This window comes from Haliotis rufescens, unplaced genomic scaffold (genome assembly GCF_023055435.1).
Source record: "Haliotis rufescens isolate VD_foot unplaced genomic scaffold, xgHalRufe1.0.p SCAF_23, whole genome shotgun sequence".
NCBI classification, from domain to species: Eukaryota; Metazoa; Mollusca; class Gastropoda; order Lepetellida; family Haliotidae; genus Haliotis; species Haliotis rufescens.
The window spans coordinates 1,351,573-1,367,243 of record NW_025963924.1 but is presented as its reverse complement, the minus strand read 5'-3'; the positions used below and the strand labels follow the sequence as shown (position 1 = coordinate 1,367,243).

The window sequence follows — 15,671 nt, the reverse complement described above, 5'->3', positions numbered from 1 at the left end:
CAAAATAACTCATGATCAGTACAAGAATAGTGTATGAACAATACGCTTGCCACTACAGTGATGCTGCTGTATCATAGTCGTTGTGAGAAGGAAGGAACGTCACATTGAAGATAGACACAAACAATGTTTGTATAGTATATACGTCCTATGTCTGTATCGGTCAATGTCACAGTCGTCAGACGAGCACGTCTTGACAACAAAGACTCTGAGACTGGAAACTAGCGACTCCAACTGACTCTTGTGCAGGTCAAACGCTTCTTGGCGTGCATGATCAGAGGTCTGGGTGGGATGAGAGTGGGGACAAACAATATAGGGAATAAAGAAAGAAGAAGGAGTAGACAAACCAACTCAAAAAATCAAAAGTGGGGTTGATAAGAAACATGCATGAAACAGGTGAAGACACGGAGAGAGAAAGTGTTGGATGAGTGAGTGTTTCGTGTGACACTGTACATGTATGTGTGTCTGTTAAAGACAGGATTCGCTGTTGGCCATTCTCTGTTTACAATTGTGACAGGCGGCCATACCCAAAATTCCCTTCTGCCAAAACAGAAATCATCAACGTTGTTACATGCTATTTCACATGGACGTGTATGCTTGGATTAAGCGGAATTAATACAACAACAAACAATATGAAGAGAGTTTCAGTCTATAGGCAACACACCTCCGTCACATCCTGGAGATGTTTGAGGCGCACCATGTGCCTCTCGGTCAGGGATTGGAGTTCCCGGCTTAGGGCCTTGTGCTCAGACACTCCTCGTCTGTTCTTAATAGACGCCAGTCTGAAAAAAAGCAACATCAGTACCAATGTTCGCAATACACGGTCTACGAATAATTCACTCCAAAAGTCATATTGCTAGTCAGATAGTACACGAATAGAAGGAAACAATGCATACCTTTCGATAAATTGAATGGGTCCGTCCTGGGCAGTCAGATCACGTGACAAGGTTAGAAAGTGACGCAATTCACAACTCTCACCACAGACTGAAACGGAAAACACAAGAGTTGGAGGCAAATATGCAATGAAGTTTAACGATGACAGCGAACAATGATATCAAAATCGAACATAATTTAAAACATTCATTCAAGAGTATTATATAAAACGTCGGGCACTTACAGTCTTGACTGACACAATCCAACCTGGTTCGGACATCCCCACACCAACCAGCCGAGTAGCTTCTCGCCGTGAACTTGGGTGATGTCAGAACGGGATTACATCAAGTCAATCCAACCCCGAGTAGGGTTGAGTCTGCAAACAATCCATGTAATCTGGCATGAATAGAGTAAAATCGGGACGAGCAGTTGGCACACTACAGTCAACAAAGATTCGCAATCAGTAGAATGCTACTAGACACAGAACAGAACAGAACAGAACAGATATTTATTAATGAAAAAGACTTGGGCTTCTGCCCCTCGTCTAGCCTAACAGATACAACCAAAATTTATACTGACAATGGAGCTAGGACACGATTTCTTATCTACAAGTTCAAAAATGATAAAACAGAAATATGGGCGAAACCGCATTATCAGTGGTTCATATTGGGAAAGGGAGGTCACTCTAAATTCAAACGGGAGCTATCTCCGTTGTTTTCGTATTTGCGAGAAATGGCGTCAGTCATGCTGTACGTTGTTGGTCCAGCTATTAAATGCCCAGCTAATCCCTAAGGTAAAACGTATTCTTAATTAAATGTTTGAATGCATTATATATTTATGTTTCCATCCGTACATCTTCTTAGATTGGTTTAGTGCTGATAACCATTTTCTAAAATGTGGGCCCACATTGTTCCCGTCATATATGGTGATCGAAACAAGTGGGCCCACATTTGTATATAACCTAGCTTCGTTAGGTTGTTTAATTAGTTCTGATAATCAATTCCTAAATGTGGGCAGACGTTCTTCCGTCATATTGATTGCAACAGGAGGGGCCACATTTATTAATCGCGAAATTCTACTTAAATATTGATAATCATTTTCTCAAATGTTGGCCCACATTGTTCCCGTCATATATGGTGATCGAAACAAGTTGGCCCACATTTGTATATCGCCTAGTAGGAAGACGTTCTTCCGTCATAGTGATTGCAACAGGAGGGACCACATTTATAAATCGCTAAGCTTCATTAGCCTGGCTTACTTATAACCATTTTCTAAAATGTGGGCCCACATTGTTCCCGTCTTATAGTGATCGAAACAGGTGGGCCCACATTTGTAAATTGCTGGGCTTCATTGGGTTGACTGAGTCATTTAGACTAGTGGGCTCACATTTGCATGGGTATGTGACATTATATATTATTCTCATTTTGTAATATTGATGGGAAATATCTTTATAAATGCACACAAAGTCTTTAAAGTTTGAATAACGTCATCATAGCTGACCACACTAGTTTTGCAAAAATAGTTACAAAGCAAGAAACTTAGATCTACTTCAAATTAAATTTACAGAGGCAATACCACTCATTCTACTTTTTCCAGTATAACACATCAATCTGATGATAAGTTTGCCGCTGGAAATATGTCTACACTTGATGATCTCGGACATGACAGTCATGATACAAGCCTCAAACATTTCCGAGAACTTGTTCCATAAAAGGAATAACTCATGAATATTAATGACCTCGCGACCTAGTTTGGCGATGTTCGTAGAAGTGAGTTCTGCTGTATTGTCATCGCATTTGTACATTCTAATCCAATTAGAAAGCATAATTCTTATTTTAAATAGACAAAATAGCAGTTCGTAATGCGGGTTAGTTTACATTGTACATATTCTCAACAACAAGTGCGTTTAGTTTCGAATGTGGGCCCACTTCGAACTTTCGATTAGGCAAACGGAGTTAGCTCCCTTCTCAAACCACCGATAATGCGGTTTCGCCGAAATATGCAAACAATAAATAGTTACGGAAAGACGGACAGAGACACGGACGAACAGACGGGACAGAGCATAGGGGGGTCAAGACGAAACAGACGGACAAATATGCGTGTATGGTGCCAGGCGCCCAGACACACTTGTAAGAAGTCAGTTCGCTCTCCACACAAGGGTTAGCCTACACGGAAATGTAGTAATTTGGCATTGTGGCGTGTTCCGAGAGTGTCAGCGAGTTAATATATGCTTAATACTGCATGGGCGAATACAGCTTTTTTGAAAAGGGTGGGTGCACAATTAAGATCTATTTATTGTCTTTGGTGGTAATTTATACAGAAATAAAGATATTTTTCGAAATAAAAAGGGGGGTTGCGCACACACACACACACACACACACACACACACACACACACACCCTCTGTATCCGCCCGTGTACTGTATTATTACAGGAACGGAGTGGGGAAAGTTGGCTTGAGGAGTCGCTGAAATGCACCCGTACATGGATCTTCCCTGTGAAAGAAGGGACCAAAATGGCGTCCAAGCCTGACCTAGCAACGAGAACGAACGTTACATTTAACTTTGAAATTCCATCACACTACGTGCACAATGGAACCAAAGAAAGCTACTTACAGTTCCCCGACGTCCTTATGACCATGGAGATCGGGTAGCTTGATCTCCTTCATACTTGTAAGCGCAAAGTAACGTCAGTTTTTGCAGAGCAAGCTCAGAGTCGACCGAATCCACATCTGGTTGCTCTACATGCAGTGGCGGCGCTGCCACTGTGACGTCAGAGAACCGATTCCGTCACACATCGGCAAAGTCCGTCATTGCAGGCTGATCGGGACTCGTAAGCACAGGCGCCTTTCCACATCATGTACTATTGTACCGTTTAGACTTAGTCAACCAAACGGAAAATGTATATATAAATGTATGATATGTTTTTCTGATATATATACGTATTTTTCAATCGTGCATAACCATCGATTGTTTCACAATTTCTTACTTCTTTTAGGAATTTATCCTAAATTAAAAAATGACACAATCCCTATTGTGCAGGAAAAACAGGTAAAAATTCCATGATTATGTCTGTCAGGAGGGAAGCTAGAGACGCCAAAAGTCGCATTTGTTGCTATTTGTCATTTGGATTTGGACTTTTCGTTTGTGCGTGAATGTTCAGCAGTTTCTTAATCCCCTTTGGAATGTGACAAACACATTGCATTTCGTATTGTTAAAAAGACCACATCCTCTTGTATGGGGAAAAAACAAGTTAAAATTCCAAGATTCTTTCTGCAAGGAGGGAGGAGATAGACACGAAAAGTCGCATTTGTGGCTATTTGCCATTTTTCGTTTGTCCGTATTTCACAGCGAAAGTTCGACGAGTCTTACTCCCCTTTGAAATGTATCAAGCACACTACATTTGATGTCGTTGAAAAGACCGCATCCTCTTGGATGCGGGATTATAATTACTCCCGTGGAGGGATGCGGGAGATGCCAAAAGTCGCATGTCAAGGCTGTGTCCGATAAATACACGAATGTGCGTCATTAGTGCGCATTTTCGACGCCTTATTTTTATCATGGTTGGATATTGTCGACCATATTGCATTTGGTATTGCTTAAAATGCCACATCCTCAATATATGGGGCAATTACTATCAAAACTAAACGTCGCTTCTGCGAGGATGGGGATGGAAGATCTATGGGATTCATTGCGTAGCTATCTTATATTGCAAAATAAACATTTCAATCCTGATTGACTGTATGTATTGCGCTGTATAATCCTTATCCTTAACATTTCAGGTGACGACATCAACAGTATTGTAGAACAGGAAAACTTTGCAACAACTGGGCTTCTGCGCTGTTCCAGAAAATAAACGTTTTCTCGAACGTGTTGACACACCCTGAACACCATTGGCCATTTCCGCTGCGGTAACGAAAAGAGGTAAGGTACGCTGATTGCTAGTCTGTCTCCCAAATACTGGAGAATAAATTTAAAAGGAGTCCAACTCAAGTATAGTATGATTGGGCAAGTCTAGATTGCCTCAGCACTGAAATTAAGAATTGTTCTAGGTTCCTTTGGGATTTTATTATTTTTATTTTGAAGATATGTTTGTTTTTTAAATAGGATAACTTATTTTAAAATAAATATCTAGCCGAATGCGTCAGGGCGGTGTTGCTGTGAGTACAGTATCCTAGCTTTCGTAAAAAGAGTATCACCATGAAATGTAAAAATGAGAGCGGTGATTCAGTTGACAATACTTTGTAAACTACTGCACCAAATACAGGTCTTGTTGTATCTGTGCTTTTTCTCAAGTTAAAGTGAGAGAGTACACGGCGGGAACACAAGAAATGGGCTTCACATATTGTACCCATGTCGGAAATCGAACCCGGGTCTTCGGCGTGACGAGCAAACGCTTTAACCACTAGGCTACCCGACCGCCCCTATCAAGTTAAAGCAGGTGAATCTGTGACCCATGATATTCGCATTGTCTGCTATAGAATAGCTTCATTAAATCATCACCACAGTTGTACTTTAGTTCTGGTCAATTTGTTGATTAAACCTTTAAAGGAATCGCTGCATTAAGAGCTCACTTCTCACAGATTTCGTGAACACGTACAGTCCGAAAATGTCTCGGGTTCTTGCCGATGATGTTATAAAGTGCTAGAGGCGGTGAAAAGGGTTTTAGAGGATTTATTATATGTAAAAGATGTAGATGACATGAATATTTGATGTACAGCGGAGGGAGCATGATCGTCTCTCCTCGGCTTTGGTGTGACAGAAAGTGACATTTGAAAGTGTCCCTGTGATGCTACTGGACAGCCAACCAGGAATAAGGGCGAGAAATGAAGCGTACGTAAATGGTAATAGAGAAAAGTCGTGAATTCCCATCTATACAGGCTAGGGGCGGCGGTGGGGGTAGTCGAGCGGTTAAGGCGTTCGCGCGTCACGCCGAAGACCCGGATTCGATTCCCCACATGGGTTCAGCGTGTGAAGCCCATTTCTGGTGGCGGGGGCACGGGTGGCCCAGTCGTCTAAGGCGCCGTGATTCACTGTGCAGAGTTGCGTCCCTTGGGCACGCCAGAAACCTATGATTGTGGGTTCGAATCCCGGTTCGCCCCGATTATGTTTCTAGGTTTGTCAGCACCATACCCATGCCTGTGGGTTTCCCCGAAGTGGTAAACGTCTGACCTGCATCACTTCGGGCTTTCCTCCCACATTAAGCTGACACGCCATGATATACTGTTAAAAGCGGCGTTAAACCCAACTCACATTTCTGGTGCCCCCCTCCGTGATATTGCTTGAATATTACTAAAACGGTGTAAAACCATACTCACTCACTCATCCAGGCTAACACAGGTCCCAGTCCTTCTGTTGGTCCAAGTGTTATAACCGGCTGAGGCCGCTTCACCATACGCTGCTCGGAGTGACTGTAGTGCACGAGCTGCACGAAATTCACGTGATTGAAACGTGACATGACACACTTCTCCATGCAGTAGGAGAGCGGAAGGTTTGCAATTGACACTGGTGCTGTTTGTCTTTCTTTTAAACAACCAACCATATACTGACATAAATGGAGAGATAATATATATTCTTTCACGACCCTAACACCCTTGTGTACTGTGTAGCTTTCCGCACTCATGCAATGACACGCGTGAATTGCTTGTCATATATTGCTACGGTGCTTAATTAACGACTGCGCCGCATACATTAGAGTGACGCCCCACCCAAAGAGGAGCAGACTCGTATTTGTCAAATCACACCTGATTATGAAAACTAAATATATAGACTGACCTGATATTGCACAAGTGAGTGAGTATGATGTGAACACCGCTTTTAACAATATTCCAGCAATTTCAGGACGGGGGGCACCAGAAATGAGCTTCATACATTTTACCCATGTGGGGAATCGAACCCTGGCCTTCGGCTTGACGAGCTTCTGCTTTAACCACAAGGCTACCCCACCGCCCCACGACTGAATTATTTTGTTTGTTTGTTTGTTGTTTAACACCCCACTTAGCAATATTTCGGCTATATGACGGCAGTCTGTAAATAATCGAGTCTGGACCAGACGATCCAGTGATTTAGATCATGAGCATCGATCCACGCAGTTAGAATTGGTCTTTAGCAACCCTTGCTTGTCCTAAGAGGCGACTAGCGGGATGGGGTAGTCGGGCTCGCTGACTTGGTTCATGCATGTCATCGTATTCCAATTGCGTAGATCGATACTCATGATATCAATCACTGGAGGATTTACAGACCGCCCATATACAGTTGGAATATTGCGTTAAACAACAAACAAACAAAACTTGCATTTAATGACAGCACAAACGTCCTCGATACAATAAATCATATGACAATAGACACTATTTTTGACATTATTTATTTCAAAATAGATTCAATATAACAAAGTCGTGAGATCACAGGAAGTATAAGCAAAATTAATCACGCTGAAAATATGTATCGCTGAAGAAGGAAACAGCGAAATAGTAACACAATTGAAAACAAATTTAAACACGGAAGATATGTGAAGGCCTGGTTTTGTTAATCAGGGTCATTGCTTGATTCAGCGCGAATGGTTTGTTTGTTGTTTAAATCGAACACGGATCTTCGGTGTGATGAGAGAACGCTTTAACCACTAGGCTACCCCACCAGCCTACACAAACAATTACGTCATGCCAAGTACAATATTTAAAAAAGAACCCCACAAAGTTATATTTGTTTCTATGTTCACTGACTCGGGTTAATTGGTTAGCAAAAATATGTAAACCATAAAATAACAAACGTTTGGCCAAAATATACAGCTTCCAAACAGCAGTGTACATGAACTACAGACTATAATTTCTCAAGTATGAAATATTTTATTTGTGTTCTTTTCTTATCTTTAACGCCGCACTCAGCAATATTCCAGCTATATGACGGCGGTCTGTAAATAATCGTGTCTTGGGTGAGTTAGTGAGTGAGTTCATATTTAAAGTCACATCGGCAATATTTCAGCCATATCGTGACTTGAACAAGTTATAGCATATATAAAAAACTTTCGTCAAAGGACAGTACAACAACTAGCAATATATCACAGGTTATAACTTTAAAACTAGTTTTGGAACAATAAAATGATTGGATTATGACAGACGACACATCATAAAAACAGGCTATTGATCACCAACAACTAAAGTGCGGCCACCATACCAGGGACCATGGGGACTTACAGTACTTTGCTACCTGCATGGACCCCGGCAGGATTTACACCATCCCTTCAGTTATTGGTGATTATGGAGAAATTTAGCCACAATTAAAACAAACAATCATTCTACGATTAAAAACCTGGTATATATAAATTACTTTGAATGAAGTGGGCTTACGCACCCTCTCTGGGGGGACAATAATTTTACGCTACTTCAACCCCCATCAAGGGTACAACCACTAACAATCTAAGTTCATAATTATATATTAACAATTTATAAAATATATAACTTTCTACATCAAAATTTATAAATCTATTCAATTTCTTTTAAAAAAACAATAATTAAATGAGAGTTTATGTTAAAAAGATCCTTGAGTGATGAAACGTTGAAATATTTATCCCTTGTGATGGAAAATCAACACAATCAAGCAGGACATGCTTGACCGTGATTCCTTCAGGGATGCAGAATGGAGGATCCTCACCTTTTAAAATACATTCATGAGTATAACATGAATGGCCAATACGACATCGTCTTAAAATGACCTCTTCAAATCCTGACTGACAACCCAAGTAGGTATAACCGATATTTGCTTTTATTGCATGTAATATATTTATACCCACTTGGGTGTCCCACTTCTGCATTAGATCTCGATTGATATCATGAGCATCGATCCAGCGCGAATGAAGATAACGGTATGTGAAGTGAAGTTATGTAACAGAAATCAGTACTCGTCATTATCTAGACACAGATTGTGATCGGGGGGGGGGGGGCAAGTACACATTCAATATTATATACATAGATATATACAAATGTGGTTTGTGTATCAGTAATCGACGATACTATAAAATCATGTGCATTTCACACAACCAGAACATCTTAGATACAACGTCGATAATGGATAATGTAAATATTTGTAATATACAAATGTTAAGTAGTATATCGCGGCGGCATGTACATAGTCGGGCCAGATAAACCAGCATGAGCACCGATCCACGGTGTCACACCATCAGTGAAGTCCCACTGTAACTGTATTCTTATGTAAAATCAAATGACAAATGTTTTCTTCGTATTTCCGTGGCTCCAATTTGAAACCCTTGAAACCATGTTTGTAGCCCAGTGAGTGAACAACAAGGCTACAGCAGCGCTAATGAATCACAATAATTTTAAGAATGTACAGTACGCGAGCAACAGATATTTTACGCCCGTTTCCTAGGGTTCATGGAAAGTATATTTCTCAGGGCTGATATCCGTCGGCTTTATCCCTTAGTTGGTTGGTTGTTTTACGCCGCACTCGGCAAATTTTCCAGCTAAATGACGGCGGGTTGTAAATAATCGAGTCTGGACCAGAAAATCCAGTGATTGATATCATGAACATCGATCAACGCAATTGGGATCGATGACATGCATCAACCAAGTCAGCGAGCCTGACCACCCGATCCCGTTAGTCGCCTCTTACGACAAGCATAGTCGCCTTTTAAGCATGGGTTGCTGAAGATCTATTCTACCCCGGATCTTCGCGGGACCAATGTTTCTATTCAAAATGTTATTTGTTAATCATCACAGCAATACAAATAAGAAAAGGTATCGTCGTGGAAAGTCCAATAAAGGGTTTTGGTTGTTGTTGTTTTTCAAATATCATCAGTGGTACTAGTTTGTTTCGAACTGTCAAAAGGCGTTTGTGATGATGACGCCGCATCAGGTTTTCTCTTCAAACACTTGTTGAGGTGCAGGATTTCAAGGAAAGCGTTATGGAACTTCCGGTGAGTGGCGTAATAGACAAGCCAGTTGATTGACGGGTGCAGATGCGCAAAAACCACGATATACACGTGCGCCCCGAAATGAAACGTGTCACTTGCGTCGAGGACAATGATGAGCGCGTAGGGGATCCAGCACACGCTGAACACGACATAGATGATGAATAGTGTTCTGGCCAGTCGAAAACTGGGAGGTTTGTTCGTGTTGGTTTTCGACCTGTCGGCACGTTTTTGCTTCACGCGCTTTCTCACGGCACGCACGTGCAGGTACATGCGCAGATAGCAGATTCCGGTGACGGTGATTGGTATCCACACCAGCACGATGGAGAATACCACGGTGTAGGGATACGTCGCCATCCGCGCCCAGATGCACTCGAGGCTCTTGTGGTCGAAGTTGTGGTCGCCAATGTCGGCGAAGTTGAGCAAGACGAGACAGAGACCCACGCAGTAGAAGCTCATGCAGAAGATGACGCAGTTGCGAGCCTTGAAGATGGTTCTGTAGTATTTGCTGTGGACGATGAAGACGTATCTGTTGCAGCTCATGGCGGCGATGGTCATGAGAGACGCCACACACGACATCGTGCACAACGAGCCTATGGCACGACACAGTCCTGGGATACGGTCGAAGAAATCGGAACCCTCCAGTTTGGCTGCAATAAAAGCAATGAAGTTATATAAAATGTATATTAAAAACTTGAATGATGTTATTCTTTGAATTTGTGGAGATGTATCGGAATTTAATGGACATATATTTTAAAAGCGGCTGTAAAACAGAAACATTATGCAGGATCAACGTTTTTGTTATAGTTGGTTGGTTGGTTGTTTAACGCCGCACTCAGCAATATTCCAGCTCTATGGCGGCGGTCTGTAAATAATCGAGTCTGGACTAGACAATCCAGTGATTGACATCACGAGCATCGATCCACGCAATTGGGATCGATGACATGTGTCAACCAAGTCAACACACCCTATCCCGTTAGTCGCCTCTTACAGCAAGTATGGGTTGCTGAAGACCTATTCTACCCTGGATCTTCACTGGCCTTTCAGCTTAGTAACGTTTTCATAACGTTTGTAATGTTTTAGTCAAATTAATTGTTCAAGGAAAAGGGAAAAACAAGGACTGGAGTTAATATCCTGTGTTTGAGGGGGACATACAGGTTAAACTCCGGCATGGTATCTCAGTGGGCTGCCACAATGACACCGCAAGTCCGTACAGAAACAATGACCACACCAACACGTGACTATCTAAGTACAACGATCTGTTCCATGAAGGAAGACCCCATATCACCTTACCTCAGCAAGACAAACAGTCAATCCGCTATCAATGGGGATATTTGTGTTTTATTCCGTATGTTATTCTATAACGTGAACGTACGCTTAAGTCGGGGGGCCGGGGCATGAAACAATGCTCCATGTATTTGGTGGGGAATGAGACAGATGTTGCGTAAAGTGGATAAATCGGCAAAATATGATACAGTCCTTAGACCAATCTCCCAGCCCGCCCCTCCACACCTTACTAAATTACCAGTCCGTTCGGCAGCTGTTCGTTAAAAAAAAGATATATTTGCTCATGTAAATACCACTTGTGACGTCATCCTACAATGTATTTTAAACAATGTGTGTTGTTGGAGATATGAATACATCCTGATTCCCAAACACACTACATAAAAATGAGCTAACCCATTCCAAAGTATGCCCGAGGCAAACTTGTTCCCCCAAAATGTTGCCTTTATAACCCGAGTCACTAAAGTGCACGTGCTCAAGGAATTCATTTCACGAATGTCACGTGCACCACGTGCAGCCGGCGTACCGCACCTGTGACCTTAAACCTCTTACTTTCACATGTTATTATTATTATTGTTCGACATATGTAAAAACTATCTAATCTATTTAGGGTTGATCTATTTAGGGTTTGGCAACACAATATATATTCAAAAAATTTTTTAGAAAATGCTGTACGTGTATCAACATATGTTCTACCTGTTTTATTCATATGACAAACCGGGAAATCATCTAACGTTGATTACAAGATAAACATTGCCTTTTGAACAGGAACAAGATACTTATTAAATCATTTCGACATAGAAACAGCTGTTTACATAAACATATGACATGTTATATGTGTAACATTAATTCCTGAAACGAACGTGAAGATCGGGTAGCGTTGTCGTGTAAGGTGCCGCAGTCACTGTACAGAGTTGCGTCCCTTTGGGACGCAAGAAACCAAGGATCGTGGGTCCCGTTAATGTTTCTAGGTTTGTAAGCACCATTCCTTTTTTGGTTGGCTTCACCAAAGTGGTAAAGGTCTACGTACACATGGTGATGTGGAATATATATGAATACAGTTAGTATTACACATGTAATTTAATTAGAGCACTGAGCCCGCCGTTTTTAACCTGCTCAACAGATTAGCTAGATATGTTGGTAGACACTTTGTTCCTTAATTTCCATATGCTGGTCATGAATCTGATAAAGTCTATTTCATTATGGTATGTTTATATGAAACTTGTTATATATGCATTTCTCTATATTTCTTTTTCATGTGCATTATTTGCACGCCATTCATCTTGCACACCCTTACAAATATACTACTCAAAGTCTGCAAAGGATCAAGTTTTGATAATAGCAAATAATCCTCCAATAATAATAAAAAGATTGAAATATCCCGGAACACAAGTGGTTAACCCCTACAGGACCTAAATTTCATGATGAACGGACAGAGGCATGCAGTCATGTGTTTTAAAACATATGGATCGTAACATACTCATAGCACATCATTATCAGAGACAGTCTTTGAAGGTACTTATGCCCACTCAGCGTCAAAGACGTCGTTTGAAAACCGAAGAATTAGGCAGTCGCCCAGGCATGCTTGACGCTAGGTCAACACAACGTTACTTGGAAACGTCTTTGGTGTAGGCAAAGTGTGATCAGCAGGGCATGGAATCTATACCAGACGTTTGGATCCACTACCCAGCGACATGCAGGTGGTCGACAGTGTTCCAGCACACAGCAGGTAGATAACTTTCTCCTGATTGCAGCAGACCCATGAAGATCCGGGGTAGAATGGGTCTTCAGCAGCCCATGCTTGCCGTAAAAGGCTAATATCCTTCTCGTAAGAGGCGCCTAACGGGATCGGGTGGTCAGGCTCGCCGACTTGGTTCAAGCATGTCATCGATCCCAATTGCGTGGATCGATGTTCATGATATAAATCACTGGATTGTCTGGTCCAGACTCGTTTATTTACAGACCGCCGGCATATAGCTGAAATATTGCTGAGTGCGTCGTAAAACAACAAACAAAAACCTGATTGCAACAAGACGTGATCACTTCGTGACTGCCACCACACTCAGAAATGACCTGCTGAACGCCAAATGCGTGAACGTTTCTACTCAGACAGTGCGTAATCGTCTTCGTGAGGCTTGTATTTGAACACGGAGGGCATACATTCGCATCCCACTGACCTGACATTAGAGGCACGCACGATGTTTGGGTTGGGCTGAAGATCAAGATGATTTCAAGATTCCAACGTAACCGAAAATGGGCGATTATGAGTGGGCTCAATCATGATTTGGAGTGGGATCAGTAGGGCTGGAAGAACCGATCCCCATGTCCTACATTGGGGCACGATGACAGGTGTGTGCTACAGGGATGGCATTCTTATTCTGGGTGTGTACGTGAGACCCTATGCTGGATCAATCGGACCGGACTTCATCCTCACGGACGATAACGCACGACCTCATCGTGTCCCGTCGTTGATGTCAACTTGTCCATTGTCCGCATAGAGTAGCCAGCCCGGTCACCAGATCTCAACCCTGTCGAACACATGTGGAACGAGCTGCAGGTCGCCCCGGCAACTTTTCTGGAACTCGGCAATTTTCTTTCTAAAGAGTGGAACAATCTTCCCTTGGCAACCATCCAGACACAGTGCCAGGCGGTGATCGCATTACACGCTACTGAGAGCGTTTTGCCCAGGGCTCCAGATAAGCTTTTGGTGTTGTGTGTATTTTACCCATGCATTTTAAAATCATTGGGTATCAGTAATTCTATCTGGGTATTCAAATTTCTGTTACCCACTATTTTTTATACATGTGGGTATTTAAGTTAAACATTGAAAAACACTATTCATCTAGTCCCTGCAAACTGGTTTCGTGTGGGTTCGAGAGCTTTATAGGACTCAAAAATACCACGATACTTCCACAAGAAAGTGTGATGGCAAATGATCACGATGTAACTGTCATCGTGGAGTTTGGCAAGGTTGACGGAATGCCCGGTTATAATTTCAAAATAAGTTGCTGATTTGCTAATCGTATACGCAGGATTACTTCACAATATTTTGATGATACGCACAAGTATTATATTTGTAGCGTATCTGTAATTTCCGTTGCGTATTTGATACGCTTGGATTTTATTTTACTGCATTTCTGATGCGTATTTTACGCAGATACGCAGCTTATCTGGAGCTCTGAGTTTTGGTTTTGTTCCTTTTTACAATGAATTATTTGACGTTTCAGTTTTTGTCAGATTCATTTTGACGGGTCATCTGACTGGTTATTGGTCCCATGTTGTTTGTTGGCATTGTGTGGCACATGACAACATATTTGTGATCATTAATCATGTCTTCACGCAATATTGTCTTCGGTTATGTCAACAGATGCACACAATTTGCAGGCCACTTCACTTCAAAATTCGTTAAAAGATGGTTCACTGAGATAAGTACCGTCCTGTGTGAGTTTCCGCGTCATAAATATCATATTTTAGAAATTATATATCACGATCCTTTGGCAAGCATAATACATATTTCTTTATTCCTAATATTTGACATTTACGATACGGAAAATCACGAGGGTAATAATCTCTTTATCATAAAATGTCATTCTTGAAATATTTGACGTTTAAGACGAAATTTCACTCATGCAAGTAAAATTTAGAAACCGTGTATGTTGTGTTTATTTTATTTTTTTGCTGACGATTTGGGTTAGCATAGGTATTCAGCATCCATGTTTGCCGTGAGAGGTCTCTAACAAGAGAAAGTATGCAATCCAGGGATACACATTTGAAAAAGCAAACAAACACCTGTGTATAATATTTGTCACCATGAAATCATCAAATCAATATTTGAACGATTTACATTTATTAAGAATTGCCTTTGTCAAGAACACGTGTTCGGGGTCATGAATATGCAGATTTTGAAAGAGAAACAGCGTGTCACTCATTTTGTGAACTTGTTATTCAAATGACATAGAAATCATTTGACAATCGACACCCCCACCCCCACCCCCCACCCCTCAACAGGGCTGATGATGAAGAACTAATGAACTAATATGAAGAAAAGACCTGGCTTACCTACGATACTCATGGGGTCTGCCAAGGTCGTGACGTACATATCTGAGCAGGCCAAGTTGACGATGAAGATGGATTCCACGTTGTGCAGGGACTTTCTTGTTGCCACCGCTACAAGAATCAGAACGTTGCCAAACGTTCCCATCAACGTTGCTAGTCCAAGAATTATGAGAATTGGTATCGCCATCTCAGTTTCTTCGTTGAGAAATTCATGGCGACCAAATTTCAAAATACTAGCGTTCACAGAATCTTCAGAACTCATTGTTCTCCAAGGTCCTAGAATTTATAATGTCAGCTTTAGTTGATCAAAATCTTCAATACGCCGTCCCTCGTATTCAGTACGCTAGGTTACGCCAACCGTGGCTTCAAGGAAACTGCATTAGTGACGACGGAAAAAACGACGCCCTCAACGCGGAATGTGTTTATGAGTTGACGCGTGGCCCTAAGTTGACAATTAAATAAGACCAGTTCAATCTAATCGTACTTTTGTACCAACGAGGAAAACTCTCTGCTGGTGTCATAGATATCTTTACAAATACGAGG

General features: G+C 41.7%; 1 protein-coding gene and 1 long non-coding RNA gene across 3 annotated transcripts; both read right to left on the bottom strand.

The window, feature by feature from the left end:
* Nucleotides 1-275: 275 nt before the first annotated feature.
* Nucleotides 276-6,709, bottom strand: LOC124140146. Of its 2 annotated transcripts, none has more exons than XR_006861883.2 (4): nt 6,187-6,709; nt 1,115-1,246; nt 894-981; nt 276-779 (listed from the first exon to the last, which is right to left on the bottom strand). It is a non-coding gene; the product is annotated as an uncharacterized LOC124140146 (long non-coding RNA). The 2 variants fall into 2 exon arrangements; XR_006861884.2 differs by lacking the exon at nt 6,187-6,709 and adding an exon at nt 3,485-3,620.
* A 2,751-nt stretch (nt 6,710-9,460) lies between these two features.
* On the bottom strand, nt 9,461-15,671 carry LOC125371559 (melatonin receptor type 1B-B-like). The gene is made up of 2 exons (XM_046507553.2): nt 15,132-15,671; nt 9,461-10,438 (listed from the first exon to the last, which is right to left on the bottom strand). The coding sequence occupies exons 1-2, from the start codon at nt 15,388-15,390 to the stop codon at nt 9,663-9,665; spliced, it is 1,035 nt and encodes a 344-aa protein (XP_046363509.2). The 5' UTR covers nt 15,391-15,671; the 3' UTR covers nt 9,461-9,662.